This window comes from Ixodes scapularis, unplaced genomic scaffold (assembly GCF_016920785.2).
Source record: "Ixodes scapularis isolate PalLabHiFi unplaced genomic scaffold, ASM1692078v2 PGA_scaffold9__187_contigs__length_104089568, whole genome shotgun sequence".
Taxonomy (NCBI): Eukaryota; Metazoa; Arthropoda; class Arachnida; order Ixodida; family Ixodidae; genus Ixodes; species Ixodes scapularis.
Window position 1 is genome coordinate 24,980,314 of NW_024609884.1, and position 19,518 is coordinate 24,999,831.

Sequence of the window (19,518 nt, forward strand, 5' to 3'; positions counted from 1 at the left end):
TGGCACACGCGGTGCGTCAACATTAGTATATCAGGGTACGCAAAGCGAGAGATCTAACCACCGAAAATGTAAAGCTTGCATATTTCCAGTTCTGTTTAAGCGGCATTCTAAAGCTATAAATGAAAGTCCGTTATGACTGCGCCCATGCAGTCATGTGTGGACACAAGGCGTCCATTCATGATTGCATGCGGGATGCCCTGAAGGCGTCCAGTCATGATTGCATGCGGGATGCCCTGACCGCGTCAATATTTTTGTTCATGTAGGCGAACACATTCCCCTGGTCCAAAAATACAAAAGCTACATGCCCGTGCTCGAGGGGATCACACACACCGAGTGTAGGACATAAAGGTTAACGGTCAATGCATTTTGTTTTCTTCTGTGACTCGACGAAAGAGGATAATACTTCTTGCGAAAAAGCGGCTTCAATCTTTTCTTTCTGAAATTTAGTCACTCGTTTCTATTTCTGCGACACTTGAAGGTATGATTACCTAATTATCCTGCCCGAGAGAGCGAGCAGCGTAGACTCGTGTTTCTTGTCCGGCTCACTCGTAAATTGATATCTCTCCCCCATGCCGCCGCCTCCGGCTTCTGTGCCGTAAAACCTCTACCTTGGCTGCCTGCTTCGTTTTGTACCTACATGCCTTCCTGACTTCTATTGCGTTCTCATCCACTGTTGCTCGTCTTTTTTTTTTCTTTTTTTTCGTGTACCTCTGCCATTCTGGCAGACCGTTTTGCATAAATTGCTTTCAGGACAGCTGTAGTTGGGCCTCTTCTATGTTTTAATTGTTTTGACGAGAATGAACTATTGCTTTGGTGTGCCAGACCACCCTTCATACTAGTCGCGCTCTTTCGGCTGTAGTCGGTATAGATATATATACGTGACTTCGTTCCAACTAAACCGCATCTGCTGTTAAAAAAACAAAAAAAAACGGCTTCTTTCCAGAGTTTAGACAGTCAGGGGCTGTAACTAAGCATCGCACAGAGCATCGTGTGGAGAAGTCACCACTTTGCGTTTGCCAGTACCTCGCGCGCGCATAGTGGTGTCGTCTCACGGACCCTGCGTGGACTATGGGCAACTGGTGTTTCGAATTTACTGTAATATGACGGCGTTCAGTGAGCATACGGATGATAAGTGCCACTAATTTTCTGCGATGTACACCGTGATGTCGCGTGCCTTATTGTGCATTACGTAATTTGTGACGCCCCCCCCCCCCCCCCCCTCTCCAAGAAAAAACAACAACAACAACCTGTAGACACTTTTTAAACCGTTGAAATATAAGACAGGATTATTCTTAGGTTTTGAGTGGAAAGACGGAAAGAGGCGTTTGGAGCAGGCACTTGAAAACCGACCGTTGCTTGAATTTGATATCTCACCACATGCGCGGCAGGGCACTGACCACTCTAGTGCACATCAGCGCCCTCTGTAATACGCGTCAATATACGTACGCGCGCTCAATTTGAAGGCGCGCGACGTCAAGTACGATACGTGCGATGCAAAGAGATCGCAGTTTTCGCTTGCCAACCCTCACCATTTCTCGAGGTAAAAATCTCCGCCGGCAGCAGACGGGGACGTCAAGAGGTAGTCGTTCCTGTCCTGGCGCCTACGCCTGCGCCTCCTCGAGTAGCCGGGGTCATCCAGTAGACCAAGGTCTTCGTCGTCGCTCCACGAAGTGGGCCTGTACGAGCTTCGCAGCCGACCGAAGTCGCCCGACGATCGGGCCTTGCGCAGGTCCGTGTCGATGTCCAGCACGGACCTGGCCGGAGACCTGGAAGGTGCCGAGAAGGACGGCGACAGAAGCGTCGGTTCAGGCTCGCTCGCGTTGGTGGTGGGCCGCGACGACGATGGCTCAGGCGCCGAGCCGATCTGGGAGCTCGAGAAGGTCGTGAGGCCCAGGTCGCCCCGGTCGGACCTGAACGCCGTTCTGGACATGGACGCTTGGTAGCGTTTCTCGATGTCGTCGATGGCTCCCGAGTAGAGGCTGTTGCCGTACTTGTAGTTGTCGTTGTAGATGAGAGTCAAGGGTCGCTTCCAGTTTCGGGGCGCCATTGTCGTCTAGCGGAGTCGTGTTTTGAGGATCGTTGGGTTTGGCCGGTCGGACAGAGCTCCTGGAGCCTAGGGGCACACGGAGCAGCGGTTCGTTCTACTGACTCGTTTGGTGGCCAGCGCCTGGGACCCCTGCTCGTTCTAAGTTTAAACGCGGGCGACGGGTGCGGCGCGCCCCCTGGACGCCGCCGAAGGGCGACGAGGGCGAAACGCGACGTCCAGGCTTTCCACAGCACAAGGCAGCGCGTGGGACGGCGCCTCTGCGGTCACCGCCGGTCATTTTTCTGAAATCTCAGTGCGACGGACATTTCAAATGCAGTCGCAGAAAATGTTTTTTTTTTCTTTTTTTGTAACTGTAGATTCGGTGCCAATTTTATTTTAATTTTCGTCGTATACTTGCTATTTTCGAAACAGGCGTGTCGAGCACGTAGTTTCAAAAGAATGAGAACAGATGCAGCTATTCTTTACTTCGCCACTTGCCTTTCTACGGCGCCGCGGCTCTCCTGAGCTAAAATAAATATCACTATCATTATCACTCCGGCGTAGACTCAACAAACATTCTGCTCGGGGCGTATTCTTGACGGTTCCAAAACATGACAGAGCGCTTCACTCGGGCCCACATATATAATGGCGTGCGGGTAAGAAAATGTCGGTTTACGTCACTTAGTGGACCACTGTTTTACTGGCTCGTTAAAGGCCTTTAAAGCGAATTCTTTTGAACCATCGGGAAATCAAGGGGGCTATCCTCGACAAATGTTTCGTTTTCCTAAAAAGAAACGGAAGTGACGCAAGGGACGATATCGCGTCTGATTAGCTAGAGGCTCAAATGACGAAAGAGGCAACTTTCGTCATTTGAGCTTCTAGCCAATCAGACGCGATATCGTCCCTTACGTCACTTCCGTTTCTTTTTAGGAGAAACGAAGCATTTCTCGAACATAGCCCCCCTGGCAGTTCGCGATTTCGGCTCTGCATGTGCCCATCGACGTGCGCCGGTTCGCCGATTATTTGAAGCCGGGGTCACACTGCTCATGCGTCATACAAAAGACAATCTGCAAAACACGAGTCACCGCGATATCTGTGGTTCGAATGCCGCGTGCTAAGTTTCTCCTTGAACTCGTTGCCATACGGCATTCAAAGCACGGATCTCGTGGTGATTTGAGTTGGAGTCTGTTTGCAGACTGTCGTTTGTATGATGTGGTGGGATCCCGGCTTGAAGGAGTTCTTTTTTAAGGCCTTCAACCTTCCTGTAAATCAAGGGTCTTATTTGTTAAACCGAATTCAAAGCACTTAGAAATAATGGGGGGGGGGGGGGGGGGCGTCACTAGTGGCGCGGTCACTTTTCGCGTGAGTGCTACCTTCAATAGAGTTTCGGCTGCTGTTGAACATTGCGAGCCGAAACACAATCTAGAACAGCGCATTCAAGCGGGAGATGGAACAGTCTGGGCAGTTCAGGATAATTCCCTTCTGTTTTTATCGTCACGAGGTCGTAAGTATCATTGGGGACAACAGATTGTATCTCCCGATGTCCCAGCCCCTAACCCCGACCGCGCGACAGTAACTGTGTTCTGCAGCGCAAAATCTAGCTCCCGTCGAGTCGAAACCTTAGCTGCCTGTCGTTTGGGATCAGTCACTGACTACGGCAGTTTCAGTGACACCCAGCCTAAGTGCACTGCCGCTCAATGTGTCGTTTAGTTTGGCGATGCAAGACGTTCGCTGGCAAGAGACAACACGTGCGGTGCTTTGTTCCTTTCGCTGCACCCGCGCGCGCGGCGGGAAGGGGCGCGGTGCTAAATCGAGACGCGAGCGCGATGCAATGCCGCCTGTCTCCGACCAAGCGCCTGAAGGCGAAGAGGGCGGCGGGACTCCAGAGATAAACGTCCGCGGCCAGAAGCAAGAACAATCCCCCCGCTGATTCCAGCTCTCCGAAATGCCACCGACCGGTCTTGCCCGTCGGACTCGCGGCTAGCGCTCGACTCTGTACAGCGAAGCCGAAGATGACGCGAGTGATTGCGGGTTGGACGGAGGGCAGAAATAACCCGGAGAGTGCGCTCGAAAGAGCTATTGACGCCTGAAGAATCAAGTTCGTGATGGCCATTGGCAAGGGGTCTAGTCACATCATACTTTTGTTGGTAAAAGAACAAAAAAATCGCAAAATAATAGTGCTGCTTCGCTAAACAAACAAACAACCAACAACAAAGAAGTGCATTTGTATGGCGCATGCCTGAAGGTTGTACTCGTAGTTTTCTCATGTAAGGTCAACCGGATTAGAATGTACGTTCTTCTCCCTACACCGACCTGTTACGAGTAACAAACAGAAAATATGAACAGTTTTATCTGTGACATTAATATTCTCCTTCACTTGGTGTGCATACGACTCGCTCGTGGGATACACTTGATCGATGAGCCGCCCTGCTTTTCATGTGGCATTTTGCATCCAGTTGACTATTTTAAGACAAATAATGCGGCGAAGCTAGCGATAAGTAGCACTCATATCATAGCGTGCGACCCTTTCACCCGCGTATGTTGCTACCATAAATCTTCAAGGATAACCTAAAATAAGAAACCTAGAGATCAAATTCAGAATTCCTTGGTTTCATATGTTTCGCGCGTGATGTAACCCTTCACGAAGTTGCAAGGTCAATTTCCTCCTTAGGCGAACCGCGTGCTAAAAGGCTATACCTCACGCGACGTATCGGTTAACCTTCAAGTTTTAATCGGAGCATTGCATCAGCTGTGTATCCTCCAGCAATCGACCTTGCTCGAGGGAAATAATTGTCGCTTCGGGCAAGACTCTAGAAACGCAGCGAACGGAGCGCCTATACCTTCTTCGCAGCGTATCTGAGCGAATGATCGCTGCGCAAAATAAGTCCACGCATGTCATAAGAGCGAGTGATGTGGTGGTGTCTGTCGCCGGCCGAGGTGCCTCATTGTCATTGAAGTCCGCAAGCCTCAATTGTGACGTAACGACCAGTCCGGTTGCCAGCATCCGCTCGCGCAAGCAGAACATTAATCAACGCATATCGTGATTTGCGACTAATCGAGGTTTAATAATACACCGCGTTGTGAAATCTGCAGGCGCAAACGCGTAGCTCGAAAATGATCGTTGGTGCAGGAACGCTCATGCAACTGGCACCCTACCCGCGTCATCCGCTCGGCTTCTAGAACAGATCGCTGCTTATCGGGAAAAGGTTCAAGAGCGTCCATTCACCCCATCGAAAAAAAAAAAAAATTCCCGGCAACGCCACTGCTGCTAACGTTACGAAAGTTCACGATTCGTTGCCGTTCCGCTCACACTGTAGATTGACGAAGTAAATATCTGAACACTGAACTAGACGGAGTTTTGTCACTTCTTACACGTGTTCCTTTAGTTGGCATTTCTCAGTCTAGGATAACTGCCTTCCACTCCAACAATGCTCTTGGGATGCCTATCTGTGTTATGCACATTACGTGGGAATTGTTCTACCTTATAACAACGCAACGAAAGAGATTGTATAGGTAGGGATAAACCGAGCTGGTGCAGGAAAGCTGCAATAACATCGCCATATACTATACGTTGTTCTATACGTATATGCGGTGCCGCAGGGATAACGCAGTGGGATGGAGTGTCTGCCTGGCTGTCGACTGCAGCAGAATATAACTTTGTTTTATATATACCAGGTGTCTGAAAGAAGGCTTTTAAAAATCTTCCCCCCCCCCAAAAAAAAAAAGAAAAAAAAAAAAGGTCTTTCCGGGAACAAACTGCCAGCCACGGCGGACATCAGGATTGCAAAACCACACTAATTAGATAAATAATTAACTCAAATTTACTCATTAACTTTAAATTAGGAAAGTCAACATATGGTTGAAATGAGAAACTTCTTAAGCATCTTCGAAAACCACTACATCTACTTAATTTAAGAAAGATATAAGGCAAGGACAGCATTTTCCGGCTTCCGAAAAAAAGAAAAAAGCTCAATTCGGACGTGTTTCTAGGTTTAGGTTTCTTATCGAAGCGCTTCTTTGTGGGTCCTTCTCCGCGGTTTTCTAGTTTCGAAGCCACGGCCTCGCCTCCCGCGTAGGACGGAGGAAACTATGTGGCACGTGCGGTTATTTACGGAAATACTTAACTGCAACGAAATCAGTCAGATCCATTTTGTTTTTGTCACAGCTTTCTTCCCTGTACATCGTTAGTATCTCTATTTTATTTTAAAATATCACATATTAGTGTTGATTGCGTGAAGTTTACAAAGGCAACATCTCGTTTAAAACAAATACTCGGAAATAGCAAAAAAAAAAAAAAAAAAAACAAGCGGAAAGTAGGAGGACACAGTAGTTGAAAGACTCGCTTTGAAGAAAAGAGAATGAAAGAAAGATGTGCAAGCGCGCATCGTCAGGGCGTCTATCCTTGGGTAGCCTCCACCTTGATCTTTTTCTTTTTTTTCTTTTTCTCTCTCTCACTTTTGCGGGTAGCGCAGAAACGTGTTCTTGACTGGGGGCCAACCCGAGGTACCGCAGGAACGGCAGGAGCCACCGCGACCGCCAATCCCCGGCGTGACGAATGGTGCCTCTCGACGGCTATTAATACCGCCACAATTGCTCAGTGTTCGCCGCAGAGCGAACGACGTCGCCAACTCCAGAAGGCGTCCATAACAATGACACGTTGTGAGGAGAGGGCGAGATACATCGCGACCTGGTATTCTTTAGTCCGTCCCGAGAGGTACAGAGGCCCAATTAGTGGTAGCCTGCGTAAAAAAATAAAAAAAATGCAATGAACTATAAATGAGGTTCAAAGAAGCGAAGGAATGCTGATAGTGAGTGTCCGGCAAACGCAGACAAGGCCGATGAGTTTCGTGCGGAACATTTAGGCCACATCTTGATGGCTTCTATCAAGATGTGGCATTGACTGAAGTTTGCTGCACCCAGGCAGTAAAACAGCGTCGTTCGTCTACCGTACCTATGGGAAACACAAGAATGAGATAGCGCCTAACAACAGGATGGCAAATGGGGTCAGTCAGTGTAATCAAGAAGTCAAAGATAAACAGGATTTATTCGATGCGTAATCACATATAAAGTCCTATACACCAACTCATGTTTACAAACAAACCGGAGCGCCCCTAGCGGACGCCACCGGCGCCGCGCATGCGCGGAGGATGGTGGGCAAGAAGCCCGCCGTCGCCCATAAACAAACCATTGAATTGCGTTGTTGTCGGCGTCGGTGGGAGTCCCGGGGCTCTTTTTCGCGTTGGAATTGTTGATTCTACGTCCTCCTAACAATGTCTGCTTACTTGAGCGGCTTCAGCAAAACTATCGAGGCAAAACTTTGCGTGAATAATGTGACGTGCGGCGATTCATTTCACGTGGACGCCGCAGAATGGGCGCTAAAGCCTGACTCCCACGATGAGATTCTGCTCGCTATTTTCAGTCGCGACGTCGCTCGGACTGCAAAAGCGTGGACCGTAGCTGAGATAGCGGACATCGATACTAAAAACCGCATGTAGAATCGGGCATTACAAGTCGGTGATATCCGCTGGTAACAATAATCAACAACTTCTTGTATCTGTTTACACTTAGCCGACTTACCCCAACCAACTTTCAAATGTGTTTTGAGGCCTGCACTTAGTTCTTATCGCAATTACCGGGTCAATGTTTGGTTTACGGGCCGCTGTCGTTTGAACGAGCTGACGACAAAAAGCAGCCAAGTTTGAAAGAGCAGACGACAGTTCGAACGCACGCGCAATGGAGTACGGGCAAGAAGCACCGCGTCCCGCGTCAACAAACCATTCGAATGTCACGGTGTAGGCGTCTGTGTGAGTCTGCATACTCTTTTTCGCGTTGGAGTAGTCAATTCTACGTCCTCATCGCAATGTCTTACCACTTGAATCGCCTGAGCGAAATTATCAAGGCTCGTTACGCCGCTAAACTTTCCGTAAATAATTTGACGTGCGGCGATTCATTCGCATGAACGCTGTAGAAATGGACGCCAAAACCATGAAGAGATTCTTGTAGCTATTTTCAATCGCGACGTCGCTCGTGCTGCAAAAGTGTAAAAGGTAGCGGCGATGATCGACGTCGATACTGAAAATCGGAAGCGGGAACAGACCAAGCGTAACAAGTAGGTGATGGCCACCGGTACCAATAATTAACATCTTGTATCTACTGTTTACACCGAGCCTACTTAAGCCTTTTGAGGCCTGCAATTACTTCTTATTGCAATCACCGGGTCAAAGTTTGGTCTACGGGCCGCTTTTGTTTGAACGAGCAGACGACAAAAAGCAGACAACTTTGAAAGAGCAGACGAAAGTTCGAACGATCAGGCGGCCGTGTGAATTTGAGGACGCACTGAACCCGTGGGTGGTCCGGACAACTTGGGGGTTTTCTCTCGTTCATGTTAGAACAATGCAAATACATCTGGCGACCACAAATTGTGGCCCGCACACGCAATCGTAGTTCGACAGCGTCTGGTTTGCCCTTTTCACGGCTACTATCCACGTTCTCGGACGAACGGAGGGTGCAAAAACACATGAAAACTGATCTTCAAACCTTTCCAGACTGTCTTGGTAAAGCCCCCATCACAGCATTTTGACGAGAAGGTAGGTTTTTTGTCTCGTTTCTTCCAAAGGAACACAGGAATGCATGTCTGGCACGGCGACTTCTGCCCACCGCCCCAGACCGGAAGTGCGTCCGGCGCGCCACCACCGCGGCGTGACGTAGGAGAGTTGAGTTCGTGTATACTTCCCTGTGGAGCACAAGGAGCGCCAACGACAGCAATTTAAAGAGGTGGTGTTCAGCGAGTGACGACGGGGAATTATTTTTTAGTTCCAAGAAGGTGGTCTTCTTTTAGGACACCATATTTACTCGCTGTCTTGGTAGATGTCGTATCGTAGCGTTCAAGGAGAAATTCTTTCCTTTTGTTTTCTAAGTGATCGACAGAAAGACAGAGTGCCAATGATAAAATAGTTGGCGTGGTTATCCCAAATATTACCCCACGCCAGTACACGTGCGTTTCACCGTTATATGGAACCGCTTAGCAGTTCGTTTCAGCCTAATAGTTTCTCCGTGCCCTCTTTCGGTTCTCGGACCAGCTTCCCGATTATAAAAATAATCTTTTCGGCGAGTTGGTTTGACATAATAAAGCATAAATAGCCCGAAAAGCGAATCGAAGGAAGGAACGAAAACTGTGTTCTATTAAACCTTTTCCTTGGCACTGTTTTTTAGCTTATAAATTGGAAGTATGCTGTTAAACTGCCCATTGTTCCAATAAAAGTATCAGTTTACTCAAAGTAAATACGTTCCACCGAAGTCTTCTTGATAAAATCCACAAGGGGGAGATTTTTTAAAAAAACGTTTCCTCGACTAAATTTACTAAAGCAGAACAGGACGGGAATTCTCGGAACGAAGATGAACACGACTCCTATAATTTCCACGCGTTTTACCAAACACATAGAAACAAACGCATGCCGAGTCAGAAAAAAAAAAATCTATAGCGTACCCTAAAGACACATAAGACTGCTAACGTGTAGGAATGCGAAAGCATTCTTACAAACAGCGCGCCACATCTTCCTGTCGCTCACGGCGCTCCGACGGTGACATCTCGCTCCCTCACTGCGCAGGCGCGGCGAATCCCGCCGGCCCACGCCTCCCGCTCCCCCACTGCGCAGGCGCGGCGAATCCCGCCGGCCCCACGCCTTCCGTGACGATGCATCTGCGTTGCTGTGCTTTTCTTTGTGTTTTATTTCCGAGGCGCGTCCGCTATGACCTTGAGCGCCCCGCCGGCTTCCGTGACGAAGCATCTGCGTTGCTGTGCTTTTGGCCAATGGGAATTCAGGCGCCGTTTCGCTGCTACAGACGGTTCCAGTCAGTGCTGACTTCGCTCCATGGGACAGTTAATGCTTTCGCATTAAAAGCTGGCTCTCCATATTTGCTCTGTAGGGTTTGATCATCATGCGAGCCTGGAAACATGGAACGCAGAATCCAAACGTTTTCTCAATAGAAACAGAAACTAACTCCTTGTATATTGTGCTAATTCTCCAGGTTAAAAGGTGCCACGATGCCAGATGAGGGTAGACAAATTTATAAAAGTAATACTACTACTACTTCTTATACTAAGAATAAGAATATATAATCCGATTAAAGGGATAAAATTGCATAACAAACAACCTAAAACGAGGGATATATATATACTGGGTGCTTCAGTGAAGACTATAGCAAAAATTCCTGAGAAAAATGTATTCGAGTGAAGACTAGCAAAAATTTCTAAAATTAATGTATTCGAGTCAAAAAGATATACTATTTCTCGGGACCACATTACTCGTCATGGCAGACGTCAGAAAATTCCCGATACTTACTAATTAGTTCGCTCGGTATATAAAAATGACTCATTAGCTTTTTCAATTAGTAATAACAGACATATGGTTACAATTAGAAACTTGCTGAGCGTCATCGAAAACCACTAAAACAGTAATTTTCATAAAGATTGAGCGTGTGAGAAGCGTAGTAGTGTGCTAAGTGGAGCAGGTAGAAGGCTCTTGGTTACGATAAGGCGCCCGCGCGATTATTCCGTCTTTTATCAGAGCCTCAGATTTGTACCTGCTCCACGAGTGGTAACAGTGCATATAGATATTATTAATATAATATATTAATAATATTAACTATCGTCCCAAACCAGTAACATCAGTAGTCTACAGGCTGACAATCAAGATTATCAAGGAGACATTACAGGCATGGGTAGAAAATCAGAATGTGCCTGGAAAGCTACAAAATGTGTTTTGAAAAGAAAGACGGTTGGAGGACAATTTATTTTCATTAACACAGCGTGTCGAGGTAGCGGAAAAAGAAAGTAGACCACTCTGGTTAGCATTCTGAGATATGAAGGGGGCTTATGACAATGTCATTCAAGGCGATTTGTGGAGCATAATGAGGAGCTTAGATGTGCACGACGGAATATTGAAATTCTAAGGAATATTTACAAAGACCATGGTACTAATAGCAGGTAAAGGAAAGAGAAGAAAGCCAAGAAATAAAACGAGGTGTTAGGCAGGGATACTTTTTGTCGCCATTGTTGTTCATGTATCTCCAAGGGTTAGAGGAAAGTTGGAAAAAAAACTATCTTGGGATTGACCTTTCATACGGCAGGCAAGGTCGAAACATCAAACAGTCATTACCAAGTCTGATATGCTGATGACATAGTGCTAATGGCCGATAGCAGTATAAAGCTTCAGTCCCTAATGAATATAAGTGGCGCAGAAGGCCACGGGTTTGGCTTAGAATTCAGTGGCAAATCAGCGGTCATGGCGTTCAGTGATGGCGGAATTGCAGAACTAAAGATACCAGGATTAGAGGTTGAGCGATTCGACAAATATAAGTATCTAGGAGTATGGATAAACGGGGGTATACAATACCTCTATGAACATGCAAAATGTGTTACTGGTAAGGGCATCGTTGACGAATGGGCTAGTTGGTAGTTCGTTTTAACGGGTAAAAAACACCGCAGAGACATGGACAGAGTAGAAGACAAAAGAGAAACACGGCACTGACTTACAACTGAGCTTTAAAGGATCTGCTTGAAGGTAAACGTTCGGCAGCCCTCTGCCTGGTTAGGAATAGACATAAAGCGAAAAACAGGAACTCTAACCAAAACTTTAATAAACACTTACCCGACGTTTCGGGACCAGTTCGGTTCCTTGTTCACGGGTAAGTGACAATGCGTATAAATGAAATTTTTTCTCGAACCAACAGCAAGGAAGGAAAACAACTCTTAAGAAAGACGACACGTTTTCCTAGAGCCATATGGGCAACAGAAATGCAACTGTGAAAAATAAAGTACTGTGGAACTATAACAGGTATATATGAGGTGGTGAGGGAGGTGTGGAAAGGAGTTATGGTTCCGAGCCTGACTTTGCAAATGCAGTTCTGTGCATAAAACTGTACGTCCAGACAAGGCTAGAAATAAAGCAACGTGGTGTATGTAGATTGTCTTTGGGAGCACACGGTAAAACACCGAACGAAGGGTTACAGGGCGATATGGGATGGTCCTCATTCGTGTGCATGAGAAGCTAGCAGTAAGGTAGATTTTGAGTGTAGGCTAAGAGAAATAGATGCAGAACGATGGGCACGAGGAGTTCTTAGTATTTACACATGAGAGGCGCCGATGTAAAATGGAGAAAGATTACTAGAAAACTTAGATCTAAATATATGGGCAATAGCAGGGAGGCGGATGAGAAAATAAAGGTTAAGAAGAGAGTTAAAGAAACTGAGAGGGAAATGTGGGAAGCAGGCATGCAGACTAAATCGACATTGGAAATGTACAGATCGTTTAAGAAGAACATAAGGAGCCCATCTTCGACAATTCTAGGGGGAGCTCCTTGTTGTTCGAGGCGAGGATGAGAGTGTTGCGGACTAAGGCATATAGAGCTAGATATCAGGAAGTAGATACGGTGTGGGGAGCTTGTGGAGAGGAGGAGGAGACGGCTGAGCACTTGATACTTTACTGTAAGGGGCTTCACCCTGTAGTAGCTGAAGAGGCGGCTAATTTAACAAACGCACTGGGATTTAGGGATAGTGAGGGGAAAATAGACACGGGGAACGTGCAGATAACTAAGAAGAGATTATCTGACTGGTGTCGTAGATCGAGAGAAAGATGTATATTTTATTCTTCCCTTTCGGGCGACCCGTAGGGCGGAAGGTGTGTACACCCGGTTGCATAAAGGCGCCTCCGTCGCACGGATCGTATCATTTAAGACTTAATCTTAGAAGTTAGAAAGGAAAGCAAAGCCTAAAAAAACGTTAGAAAGGAAAAAAAAAGAACAATGGCTAGGTGGCGCAAGCTGCCGCCCGATTCAAAGGGTTCTGCCTCATCCATCCATCCATCCATGGTCTATTCATTGCTTCGTAGCTTGGGCGCAAATGTGAAGTGTGTACTGCCACTCCGTGTAAGCGCGGCGCGGGTTTATCTGCTTGCGAGGACGACGTCGAGTACATCGTCAATGACGACCTCTAGGGCAATGTCAAAGACGACCTCAAGAACGACGTCGAGGACGACGTCGATGACGACGTTTAGGGCGACCTCAAGGACGACCTCAATGACGACGTCGAGGACGACGTCCATATACGCGCGGCGCCTGAGTATGCCCCCAAATGCGCCCACGTGTCTTCGGCGCCCCGACCTCGACCAATGACGGCGTGCGCTTGGCTACCTCGTCATCGCGCGATCCCTGCGCCTTCTCTGCATTGCCCTTTGATTGGCGTGCTTTACCTCGCGTTCTGATGCGCCAAATGCGGATTTTGGAACACTTCGCTCGCTTCAAAAATGCAGGGCGTGTGTTATTGGGTCCACACGTCTTGCTTCGTAAGTCGTTCTTCGGCGCTCTTATGGGCTAAGGCAGAAAACTCATTAGAGAGCTTTACTAGAGCGTTCCAATGACTCCGATAACGATACCCGATACTCCGTCGCCGCCTTTGCGCATGCATCATATCGTTATCGGGTACCGCTATCGAGTGTATCGAAAAGATCTGCCAAAACTCTCCACTGGCTGCGGAACGGTAATGAGGCGCATGTCCGGAACTTGCCAAGCCCTGCATTTCTAAGGCTGTCACCAACTATTGGCGCCGTGCGCGACCAAAAGCGTCGCTGGGATCGGCCGTCCGAACACAGCGTCACTGGCCAAACTCTCACTGTGACGTCTTGGGTAGGATTATTTCTGCACTCAATGTCGGAATTAAAAAAGCAAAGTGCAGGCTCTTGAGTCTGACGATGCTGATTTAGGAGCGTGGTGCGCTTTTTACGCTCTTTTTACGCACCATCGAACTTGTCCTGGCTACTAGTAACCTTGGTCGTGACGTCGAAGGTATGAGCCATGAGAGGGCGCCACCGAAACATATCGTCGCCAATAGGAGTTACGGAACGAATTGCGTTTTTTATCTCATTAAGTGTCTTAAGCACAGCGTCTAGCTGTAACGTATCTCGTTGAACAGCTCGGGGCCTCAAAGCGCTTCCTCTTATGCAGTATTCGAGGAGCAACGTATTCCATTCTAAATTCAGGGTTAGATTTATTCCGAAATACCGTAGTTTGTATAAGCAGAGATTGGAAAGATGGAAGACCCAGATGTTGAAAAATAGTTACGGATTATAAGATGGGAGATTTCTGTACGCGACACTGTTATTACCTCAGGGCAGAGCACAGGAGGCGCCTCGGTCGGCCGCTAGTCAGCGCGGCTGGTGGCCAAAAATGGCAACTTTGGCACGGCATGTCACCGAGCGATTGGACACGAGCGCTACGTCACAGTTCGGAACGGCGCTCCGAGATTCGAGCTCGAGATCGGGTTCAATGATCGCGGCCGCGGGCTGTCTAGGAGTTGCAAAGATTCCCCGTTGCATGGCGCCACTCGTCAAATCAAACTTCACTGCCCGGTGGGCATAGGAATGTTTGTTTCAGGATGCATACAACGCGAATATGTCAACGAGCCAAACAGAAAGCGATGTTAGTGGTGCTGTATCACGCTGTAACCAAAAACCTGCACTCTCCCTTTTTTTTTTCTTCTTACAGATAAATGCACGAGACATTTTGTATTAAAAAGCAAACATGCCATTTTGATAAGTTCGCCACGTATATGCGCTAGTGTTTATTTCCCGACAAATCACCATCAAAAATACCCCTAGATATTTTACAAGAGTTCAGATATTCCACTGGAAATAATATAATACACAAAACACTGAAGATACACGAAATTAATATAAAATAACAGAAAGTATAACACACGTCGGCAATGCCAGTTGTTTCAACATGAAAAGACATGGGTTCAACGACAAGCTCACGTTCGCTGGGCACAATTGAAATACGCAAAGGGATAGGACAATTCGGACGAACTCGATTATAATGAAAACCAAAGAAGCAAAGGAAGAATGCTTATCAAAAGTAGCCCATGGAGAGACAGCGTTGCCCTCCTTAGATCTTTAGAAAGCATCCATGTCACTGGACGTGGGACAGAAAAAGATCTTGCAAATCGCTGCTTCTGAGACAAAAAAAAAAAGAAGAAAATTTTGCATAGACCGTTTGCGATAGGCGAAGCAAGCTTTGGGAATTTACGAAAAGACATCGTCATATGGCCAACTTTCTGGCACATTCCGGGAAATAAAAAGTTTTCAAGGAAAAAAAACATGCTTTTGATTTGCAGTCTATGATACGCAGGTAATCAGTCCTCGGGAACATTACGAGCTTTTGTCGAGAAAAGCAAAAATTGATAATTTTGTGAATGTGGCCCATAGGATTCAATCCAAAGAAATTTGTAGAGCCGTGGAATAAAAACTTTACGCATCCCAAAGTGTAATTACTGCTTACTGATATTTTATGACTGCCATCCAAACTATTCCCGGGGAACATTGCGATGTCATGTCTGTTGTTGTTCAGTTAAAATTCTCGTTTTCGTGTATCCGTTGGGGCGTTGATGTCCAAGAAAGTTGGGAATGGAAAAGAGAAAGCAGAAGTGACTTTAAAATATGACACACTGTATGGAAAACGTTAGATATGTTTGGAATATCAATTCCACCAACGAAAGTTTTTTTTTTTTTTTTTTGTTAATGACTATATAATCAGCGTGTGCTTGGCACACACTGGAATCGACTGCAAACTGTAGGATCATCAAAACTAGGTGAATAGTAAAAATATTTCATTCATCATTATCTTACGTGCTTATTACGTACTAGTGCCTGCGCAGCTTGTATCAGTAACTGAGTCTTGGATATGGAAAAGTGATGCTAACAACAAAGTGTTTCCCAGGGGTTAAATTTGCACGTTACCGAAAAGATAGCACCTTGCAAGTAGGTGATGTTTTTATCTCAGTCTTTGAGGTGGACGTTGCAACTGATAACGTGTAAGCGCGGGGTGTCAAGTTCGCAGAATGGAAACTCTTTATCTATCTATCCGTTCGTTTCTTCAGCCTTCTCCCATTTCAGACCATTTTACGCTTTCGTTGCGCCCTCGGATAAAGCAGCCTCTGCAGTACACGGTGGCATAAATATTGGTGGTGCTTTTGAAGTTTGTCATAAACTGACTAGCTCATAACTACATACAGGTCAGTTCACATATTTTCATTGTTAACTTCGGTTTCTGGCATGGTGTTTACATAATACATCACTTCACCTATCCCTCTCACAAAACCAATCACGTTTAAACTTTGTTCCTAGGAGACCTCGTCAAGAATGCGTATTCGCGTCCATTACAGATCATGTGAAATGTCGTTGAAAAACGCTGATTCGGTGTCGTTCGCTGGTCGTAGGGTCTTGTTACAACAAGGCAAACATCAGTACGATACATACGACGAATTGGTATTTTTTCGATACAAGAGGGGCTTAAGGCGTAAATGAACTATGACTTTTATTCAAGAACAGCCTGTTACAGTTTTGCAATGAATGCTCTTCTTAGCAAGTGCTCTTTGCAAGCCGTTGCCAGGCTGAGTTTTTAAGAGAGCTAAGCATCTTCTTTCGATAAAACTAAAAGAATCGAGCTATATCAAAGCCAAATGTCGTCCTTTCATCGCCTCTAGATTTAAATTTAAACAAATAAATCTTGAGTTATCTTCATAACAATGAAAAAAAAATATTACCTTTCTATTGTTTTCCTATGTGGGATACAAATAGCGTCACATAAGAAAAGCTTAGAAAAGCAGAATATTTTAATTACTCCTTCCCGGTGTCCTGTATCGACTCGTATTAGAAGAGTTGCTGCAGCAGATGCGTTTGCCAACTAAACCTGGGCAAATGATCCGCACAGAATCAGGAACGTCGGTTAGGCAATGCTCTAGACACCCTGTGGGCGAGGAACACAGTGTGAACATGGTGAACATGTTTAGTTGAGGGGCGTGTCTGTCAAGGCTCAAGGAAGAGTTGAACGTAACTCCCAGATTACATCCGTCGCTGACGCCACACAACTCAGAATGAATCGTATAAGAAAGGCGTATATGATTGCTTCTGCGACTGTAAGGCAGACACTTTGTGTCAGCGCTGTTCAGGAGCTGATTATATGCCAAGTACGCCTGAGTGTCTGGGTGGAGGTCAGTCAGTCTGACCCAGTTCGGCCAACTTTGCGGCGGCGTGTCTTTTTGTCTTCCCTCTGTTCCGTCTGTGATGACGGCTATAAATTGTTGTTCCCTTGCGAATAACCTCAGCTGCGTTAGAGATGTTGTGTCGTCTTGTCCGTTATTTATTTTTCCTTGTCTCAAAATTTAGATTATGATATAATTATAGTCAAAGGAACGGCCGCGTTGCACTCATTGTTTCTCCATGTTGTTATATGTAAGTACAGGTAAAAACGGTACCTGTACTGTACTGTAACAACTTAACGAGTCGTGACTGCTCAGTGCAGTTTCTCATAAAAGATTGGCATTAGGCAACAGTGCTAAACGTCTTCCCGGAAGGCGTCTTTGGCCGGTCTTTACGCCTCCTCCTCGAGCATACCTCCAACTGGATATCATATCAAGGCTGTCACGCATCACGACACACTACGACGCCACCTAGCGGCTTTCCGTATTGTGTTTCGTAACGGAACTTACGACGTGCCGTTATTCATGTTACGAAAGCGACCACTTTTCTTATCAACTCGTCGTAAAGCGAACAGACTGTTCGCCCGCTGCCTGGTAGATAATGGGGCGTTTATTTCTTTCCCAACAGTCGATTCAGCATGCTCAATGCTCTCAGCTCTCTGGTGGCTGCGGCCAGCACGGGTCTCCAGCAAATTGGCGGCGCAGGGACAACCGCGTCATCGGTCACTTCACCGCCGGCCCCGACGAGCACCACCGAGGACAACCTCAAGAGTGTGCAGCTGCCCCGGTACACCTTGAACGACGTCTGCCAGCACTGCCGCCACGACGACTGCTGGCTGGTCATTCACAACAGGGTCTACGACGTCACCTCATTTCTGACACAGGTGAACGTTACCGAGGAGTTGTTTGCGCCCTTCCTTGCGAAGGTTGGCCCACATTCTAAGAACCTTGGTGCGTCTCCTTTTCCGCAAGGCCCCTGGGGGAGCCAATCGCTGCCAATCTGCGGAGAGAAGCTCGGCGAATGACGAGACTGAACATGTGTTTAGACCCAAAAAAAACTGTCTGCACTCTAAAAAAGGTCTGTGCGTCTGCTTTCACGCACAACACTCGGAGAACCAATCAGCGCAACTCACGGAGGCAGCTCAGCGAATGACGATGCCGAAACATCTGTTTAGACCAAAAAACGCAGTCTGAGTTGTGACATTAAGCAATGCAAGCGTGACGTTTTGCATTGCCTAATGTCACAACTCAGACTACGTTTACTGGTGTAAACATATATTTCGGCATCGTCATTGGCTGAGCTGCCTCCGTAAGTTGCGCTGATTGGCTCTCCGAGTGTTGTGCGTGAAAGTAGACGCACAGACTTTTTTTAGAGTGTGCGCTCTGACATTGGGCATATATTCGCAGTGTCACGGCCCACAGATTGCAGCGATCGGCTCTCCCAGCTGCTTCGCGAGAACGGCGCCGCTTCCGATTTCATTGGCCGTACTCTGATGTGACGCGTGCTCAGCGAGTTTTGTGCGTTCCAAGCGATCCAAATTAGAATAAATAAAAATGAATCTACACCCGCCGGGGTGATGCTCTGTCAGACTTGGGTAGTAATTCAATTCTAGTAACTGAATGGCTAATTTAATTTTTTACGAGTAATTTGTCATTGTAATTCATCACTTTTGGTTAACAGTAATTGTACTCGTAACTCAATTACTTTTAGTGTCGCTAATTGCAAGATTCCTATTATGTAATGGCAGCCACGTTTTTTTTTTTTTTTATTCATTTGTAACGCCGGAGCTTTGTCCGATAGTGTCACTGACCGGCGAAAATTCCCCGAGTGTCTGCCCTCATTTCCCTTCTGCAAGATCGAGGGACAGTCGAAGGGCCGGGGAACTATCTGGGCGTCGACTGTGGCAACGGCAGAGGTCACAGCGCCCACAGTGGGGCACACAGGATGCAACATATAAAGCGAGAGTGCCTTTCGTTTTCAGAATGGAGAGGGGGGAGGGGATCAAAATTTTGCAAGTGTGTAGCGTGCATGGAATATAAATATCATCATTATACCTCTCGGCTATCTCCTGAATAATTAGGATTTGAGCCTCCATTGAATCCTTTCGGTGCCTACTAGCATTAAGAAATCACTTTTACGTTAAACTACCGCAATAAAAGAATGACTAACAGTCTTGGGGGTGATGTAAAATAATAAAACAACCGATACGATTGGGTATCATACTCAGAACTTAGTTCATATATGTTATTACTGAAGTAGGTGAAAGAAAAGCACAACATGGTGACGAATGTAGAATGACGTAAAATGCATCCTCAATGGTCACACAAAAAATGAACAGATACATCTCATTACGGTAAAATTCTATCACACCAACATTGTTGATGTTAGGTAGCTCTCCAAAGAAAGTAATTGCGATGCACTTACATTACTTTCTGGAAGTAATTAATAATTCAACTTGCGT

At 46.5% G+C, this 19,518-nt stretch overlaps 2 protein-coding genes across 5 annotated transcripts in view; one reads left to right on the forward strand and one right to left on the reverse strand.

The window, feature by feature from the left end:
* Positions 1–2,336, reverse strand: part of LOC8043957 (paramyosin) — a 33,904-nt gene extending 31,568 nt beyond the window's left edge. The window contains exon 1 of one of the 2 annotated variants that reach the window (XM_029978606.4): positions 1,530–2,336. In XM_029978606.4, the coding sequence (XP_029834466.1) occupies positions 1,530–2,047 (518 nt within the window). In that variant the 5' untranslated portion in view covers positions 2,048–2,336. The remainder of the gene's footprint in view (positions 1–1,529) is intronic. The other variant, XM_029978607.3, reaches the window with a different exon arrangement.
* Positions 1–19,518, forward strand: part of LOC8043961 (cytochrome b5) — a 55,773-nt gene that overhangs the window by 18,566 nt on the left and 17,689 nt on the right. For all 3 annotated transcript variants that reach the window (XM_029978608.4, XM_042287543.1, XM_042287542.1), the window contains exon 2: positions 17,685–17,940. In XM_029978608.4, coding sequence (XP_029834468.2) covers positions 17,685–17,940 — 256 coding nt within the window. The remainder of the gene's footprint in view (positions 1–17,684; positions 17,941–19,518) is intronic.